This window comes from Balaenoptera ricei, chromosome 3 (genome assembly GCF_028023285.1).
Source record: "Balaenoptera ricei isolate mBalRic1 chromosome 3, mBalRic1.hap2, whole genome shotgun sequence".
Taxonomy (NCBI): Eukaryota; Metazoa; Chordata; class Mammalia; order Artiodactyla; family Balaenopteridae; genus Balaenoptera; species Balaenoptera ricei.
In genome coordinates this window covers 169,149,668-169,155,871 of record NC_082641.1, presented here as the reverse complement: position 1 = coordinate 169,155,871, position 6,204 = coordinate 169,149,668, and the positions used below count along the sequence as shown (strand labels likewise).

Genomic DNA, 6,204 nt, shown 5'->3' with positions numbered 1-6,204 from the left:
GGGTGACCTTAGGGGACCAGTCTTCAGTCTCCAGGGAGATGCATAGGACGTTTGCCCTGTCTCCAGATAATCCCGGGGGTCCAGCCTCCAGGCGACCTTGGGGGTAGTTCCAGAAGACCTCGCGAGATGTTTCCAGTGTTCAGGAGACCTCGGGTTCTGTTGGTCTCCAGTGGTTCTCAGAGGGTGTGCCCTGTCTCCTGGAGAAAGTTGGGAGAGGAGAGGAATCCACTGTCCAGGAGAGGCGGGGCTTGGTCGATTTCCAGGGGACTCCAGGGGACTTGGCTCCCGGGACTGGCCAGACTCTGGGGACCTCAGAGGGTGTGGCCAGGGTTTAAGGACCGCAGGAAGCCTGGTCAACTTGCAGGGCACCGCAGGGTGCATGGCCAGTCTCCAGGGGTGTGGTCCATCTCCAAGTGGCCGTAGGGCACTCGGCCAGCCGCCAAGCGCCCCAGCGGTCCACGGCCCGGGCCTAGACGCGCAGCGGGGTCCAGGCGGCGGGGTCTCGCGCGCCTCCAGCCCACCCGCCGCCTCCGGCCCAGCCCCAGCCCCAGCCACCAGGTGCCGGGTCCGGTGCACCAGGCGCGCGGTAGCAGTAGACGCCGAAGAGGCGGCGCGTGGCGTCAGGAAAGCCAAGGCTGCGCACACCTGGCCGGCGGCCGCCGCAGCGCGCGCGCGGGTTCACGATGGGGTAGCGTGCGCTTCCGTCCGCCAGCCAGCCTGCGGTGCAGCGGTCCAGCAGCTGCAGCTTCCACGCGGCGAACAACTGCCCCACCTTGGCCACAGCCGCTCCGCGCGCCGCGCACGCGCGCGCTGCTCCCGCGAAGGGCACGGGCCGCAGCGGCTTCAGGAAGAACACGCGCCCTGCCGGGGGATGGGGAGAAGTGGTTAGGGCCGCTCTTGGGACCCGGCTTCCTCGGGATTCAGGACACTCTCCCGCTTGCAGCCTAGGACCTCAGCCTCAGGGCTCAGAAACACCCCCTCCCCTGCAGCCCGGGACCACAGCCTCGGCTAGAGCAGTGCTGGTGCCAGGCGATGTTTGATTGCCGTGCCTAGGCAGTACTAGGGACGGGATCTCCTGGTTCGGACCCCCGAGGGCGGGTGTGGAGAGGAAGAACAGGGAGAGAGACCTGGGCGGAGTGGGAAAGAGTCTGAGAGGGAGGGGAACCTGTGTGGGGGTGGGGTCTCATACGCGGGGCGGGGCCCGGGCCAGCGGAGGGCAGGACCTTCCTCCCAGGGGTGGAGCCTACGCACCCGGGAGGTTGGATGTGAAGCAGAAGGCGTCGTAGAGTTCCTCGGCGTTCTGGCGGTAGCCGTAGTTGCGCACACCCCCCGAGGCTCCGCCGCCAGCCCCGGCGCTCCCGGCCCCGCCCAGGCCGCCGCAGGGCTCCCGGGGCTGGCTCACCGGGTACTGCACGGAGCCGTCGCGCAGCCAACCCGCGTTGCACCAGTCCAGGCCGTCGCGCCAGGCCGCGTGCAGCTGCTCAGCCGACGCCAAGATGCCGTCCTGTTCAGCGCACGCGCGTTGCGCCTCCGTGAAGGTCAGCTTGTAGCGGCCTCCACGCGGGTGGTAAGGGAAGACTACGCCTGAGAGGATACACGAGGGTCAGCTCGGACCCCCCAACTCTCACCCATCTACCTGACATCTGTGGTGCCGTGTGACTCTTCCACCTAGACCCTTCAGGCCATCCCTCACTATGGCCTCAGAGCTGACCATGCCTTTCCCCAGTTCACACCCCTCATACCTTTGCCTTAAGCTTGGGATTCACTTGACCCTCCCCCTTGACATACTTAATCATGTCCACCTCCTTTCCACCACTGGAGGCCTTTGTTCATGTTCTTTCCACCTTTCCACCTGTCAAACTACTATTCATCCTTCAAAACCCAGCTCCCACAACCCTCCATTCAGTTCTACGTGCTTCTGACATTCTTCCAGCATCGGGACCTTCCTTCTTGTCAAATCCTGAGCCCATAAAACTGACTCCCTTACACTGGGAGCCCACGAAAGTTTGACCCTGGGCAAAGACCTCTTTGATCTCCAGCATTGTCCAGGACAATTCCCATTGGTTTCCCTTCTACCTTCAGTTCTTATAACTCGTCCCTCATCGGAATCACAGTCATCTCAGCTCACTAGCGTTCTGTGTGTCTGTGTTTGTGGGGTGAACCTTGGGGGTGCAGGTGCAGATGCTTCTCTCAGCAGATGCAGGAAGGATCAAACAGGAGCCAGAGAGAAGAGCTGGAGCCTGACAGACTAGATTTCCAGTCCTGGCTCTGCCACTCACTGGTATGGGCCCTGGTCAAGGCTCTAACCTCTCTGAGCCAGTTGCCCCTCTGTGAGTAATACCATCTCCCTCAGGGTTTTTGGGGAAATTAAATGAAAGCTCAGAGAGGTCTTCAACCAAGCTCCTGGCACATAGAAAACACCCAATAAAGGAGAGCTGCTTCTATTATTGTTGTTGTTATTCGCTATTGTTGGGAAGTTCAGCGAGTGAGGGCTCTGAAATCTCTCTAGCATCTTCTGAGGTGGAGTGAAGAAGGCAAACCACATGGGAGGGAATTCTTCAGATAGAAACCCTACTTCCCAGCTCCACAGTCAGCCAATCAGAGCATCCCATCTCCCAGGCACAGTGATTGGCCCATGGATAGGCAAATGACTCAAGCTGGGCCAATGAAGGACAACTCTGGGACTCTAGCTAGCACTCCTAGGAAATCAATTGCCAAGCTGGGAGGGTGGAAGCCTGGCACTACTTTTTGGTTCCATCAGGGGAAACTTGTCCAAGGAAAGCCCACCCAGGGAAACAGAGCTGAAGGAAGGATTTCTGACATGATGTGAATGCCTGGATCTCACTGTGCTTGGATCCTACCAAAGGGTTTCCCAATGTCTTCACTATTGACATTTTGGACTGGATTATTCTGTGCTGTGGGGAGACTGTCCTGTGTGTTGTGGGCTGTTTACAGCATCCCTGGTCTCTACCCACTATATCACCACAACCTACTTCTAGATATTGCCAATATCCCCAGGTAGCAAAATCACCCCAGATCAGAACCATTATCCTACCCCACCAAGCCGCTGAATTCCTTCAGGCCAACTTGATTTGGTTTCTGTCCTTTGCAATACCCTCCTCTCTTCTCCCTGAGAAATGAGCCTCATCCTGCCCACAGGCTAGTCACCTTCCAGGTCCAGCTTGACCATGCCAGTGTCATCCTCCAGCTCGTTGGTGACCTCGCACTCATAGCGCCCATAATCCTGCAGCGTGACGTTTCGGAGAACCAGGGAGGCATCCCCGGGCCCATCGCCCTGCAGCTCAGCCCGCCCGCGGTAGCTGCCAAACGCCCGGTGCTGGGCACCCAGCGCCACGAAGACATCGGCAAAGGCCAGCGGGTCCACCACCTTGGTCCACTTGAGGCGGACGCTGTCGTGGCCGTGGGCGGCTGCCTCGTAGTGGTAGCGGCAGGGCAAGACGATGGTGCCACCCCGGTGGCTGACCACCTGTCCCGGCGCTGTCTGCACCACCACGGAGCCCGACTCCCCTTCTATGGGCAACCAAAGAGGGTTAAGAAGAGGTTCTAGGGGCGGGGCAGGGGAACCTGGGGAGGGGGACCCAGGGAAAGGGATGTGGGAAGAAAACTTGGGTGAGGATCAGGAGATCAGAAGGGTAGAGGGGCTCCGTAAGGGGACTAGGGAGGGGGCGGGGACTGTGGCCATCAGGACCGCCCAGCACCCTCCGTCCTCCCCGCTCCATGCACCCTGGTGATCCTACTTGGCCACGGCTTCTGCGGGGCAAGATCCGCTTCCACGGCCCTGACTCACCCAGCACGTGCACGACCTTCTTCCGGCCGTGCTCCGCTTCCGCGGCGCCGGTGAGCAGCAGGACTCCCCATGCAGCTGCCCAGAGCGCCCCGCGACCGAGGGCCGCCGGAGCACACACCTGGTGGCACGGAGCGCTCAGTCCAGCCTCCTGGCCTTTGCCTTTCAGAAGACTCACTCCCTGGCCTTCCTTTCCCGCGGCGAGGACTTCTTACATGCCCAGGTCCCCAGCCCAGCCAGGATCCCGGAGGACCCCCCCAAGGAGAAGGCTAGCAGACCCTCCCACCCACCCCCACTCTCCCAGGATCTCACACACTTGCCCTCGGGCAAAGCCCACGCCCCTGGACTCACTCTCCCTTAGTTCTACACGGGCAACCCACCTGACCCCCTGACCCCAACACCAGAGCCTCAGAGCCCCGCGCCCTTCTCTCTCTCTCTCTTTTCTGGCCCAGGCCGAGGATTGGGGAGGAGGGGGGAGGAGCAGAGGAGCTGGAGCGGCGGCAGCGGCAAGGTTATCCGCGCGCCAGGAGACTGCAGCAAACCCGTGCAGGTGGGGGTGGCAGGGCGAGCGGTTGGTAGAGGCAGAGCGGGGGAGACGCACAGAAAGAGGGCGAGGACAGGGAAAGAGACTGAGACAGAGAGAAAGGCAGGGAGAGATGGAGACAGAAGGAAAGTGTCACAGACAGAGGAAGGAAAGATGGAGAGGGACAGAGATACAAAGGGGGAGAGAGAAGAGAGTGCCAGAGGGACACACGGAGAAGAATAAGGAAAGATGGAGAGAGACAGAGGTAGAGAGGGAGAGACTGAAAGAGAGAAAGGAGAGAGAGCAAGAGGGAAAGAGACACAGAGAAGAGGGAGACATGGGGGTAGGGAGAGACAGAGACTCAGAGAGAGGGAGAGAAAAGGGACCCAAAAAAAAAAAAAGAGGGAGAGAAAAGTAGGGAGAGACATAGAATAAGAAAAGGAGAAGCAGAGAGGGAGAGAGTGGGAGGGAAAGAGATACAAGGTGAGAGACAGAGAGAGATGGGAGAGATGAGACGGAGAGAGGGACTGAAGAGAGAAACACTGCGGGATGTAGATCAGAGACACAGAGACAGAATCCCAGAGAAGGACCTACCGAACCCATAGCCCCACTCACCATCCTGCCGGTGCGGCCCCCGACCAGCAGCCCCTATGTGCCGGGACTGCGCTCCCCGCACACCCAGGAAGGACTGGGCAGGTCCCTGCAGGCGGCGCAATCCCGGCGTCTGCCTGCAAGGGGAGGAGGGAGGTGGACGAGGGGGGGCGTTAAAGGGGACGTGGTGGCGCCTGCTGGGGGAGAGGTGATGATGGGCACAGATGGAGGAAGGACTGCCCTGAACAGTGAGTTCAGAGCCAGGTCCCAGCCTCCCTGCTGGCTGACCTTGGGCCACCGGAGGAAACTTTCTGGGTCTCAGTTTAACTCTCTTTAAAATGGAGGAAGTGGGGGGCCTGATGATGCCCTGCGTGGGCAGGGGGGCTGAGTAACCTGGGAAAGGGGCTTGGCTTGCACGTCTCAGTTTTCCCATCTGTCACTGGGTGACCATCAAAGCGTCCTGGGCCCCGGCAGCCAAAGGGTGCTCACTCTGTGGGATGCGGGCCCTACAACAATCACATGCTCTGCAGAGGGACTCTGTCCCTCACTCTATGCCTCAGTTTCCACATCTGAGATATGGAGTGCTGGGTCTTTCGTGAAGATCTAATGGCTAGACATAGGTGCCTAATAAGTGTTGGTAAGGGCAGGGAGCAGGCGGATCAACCCCCTGACCCAGAGTGGTCTGGGCAGGAGTTACCCCTGAACCTGGACCTTCACTCAAGTTCAAAAATCAAACCAGGAGGCAATGAGCCCTTCTCCCAACTTCTTGGCTGCCTCCCCAGCTTCAGTTTCCCCCAAATATAAGCCAGTCAGACAGCAGAGGCAGGGTTACGGGCTCTGTGGTTGAAGGGGCTGGGGCTCGTTGCCTAACTCAGCTGCATCCAGGAGGCATGACTTCGGACCAGGACATTCATCTCCCGCAGGCTCAGTTTCCCCATCTGGAATATGCGGTGAGACCCAGCATGTAGCATGTGAGGTTAGCCATTGGCCTGGTATATGGTAGGTGCTTAATAACTGTGCCACACTGTTAGTTATTAGAATTTATTGGTGGAGCTTAGACTTTGGACCCTTCTCTCCTGATTGTGCCCTCAGGCAGGTCTCTGGTCCTCTTTGAGCCTCGGTTTTCCCTACCTGGAAGATGGGGCTGGGCACACCAACCAGAGGTAGATTTCTGCTGTCCGGCACCTCCAGCTCCTGATGGTTATGCTGGCAGTGATGAGTGGGCCCTCGTGGGTTTGGAGGAGGGGGTCCCTTGCCCCTGCCCCCTGAAACACTCAGAGCAACA

General features: G+C 59.6%; 1 protein-coding gene across 1 annotated transcript; it reads right to left on the bottom strand.

Annotated features, from left to right (window-relative positions):
* Positions 1-469: 469 nt before the first annotated feature.
* HAPLN4 (hyaluronan and proteoglycan link protein 4) lies at positions 470-4,931 on the bottom strand. Its single transcript, XM_059919157.1, has 5 exons — positions 4,923-4,931; positions 3,809-3,926; positions 3,169-3,531; positions 1,252-1,584; positions 470-861 (listed from the first exon to the last, which is right to left on the bottom strand). The coding sequence occupies exons 1-5, from the start codon at positions 4,929-4,931 to the stop codon at positions 470-472; spliced, it is 1,215 nt and encodes a 404-aa protein (XP_059775140.1).
* Between the last annotated feature and the right edge of the window lie 1,273 nt (positions 4,932-6,204).

What these genes read in the sequence shown, in the direction of transcription:
- HAPLN4 (XM_059919157.1), bottom strand. An exon ending in GAAGGTCGTGCACGTGCTGG is followed by an intron (nt 3,532 to 3,808) that starts GTGAGTCAGGGC and finishes GGTTGCCCATAG; the next exon opens with AAGGGGAGTCGGGCTCCGTG. An exon ending in CTTCACATCCAACCTCCCGG is followed by an intron (nt 862 to 1,251) that starts GTGCGTAGGCTC and finishes ATCCCCCGGCAG; the next exon opens with GGCGCGTGTTCTTCCTGAAG.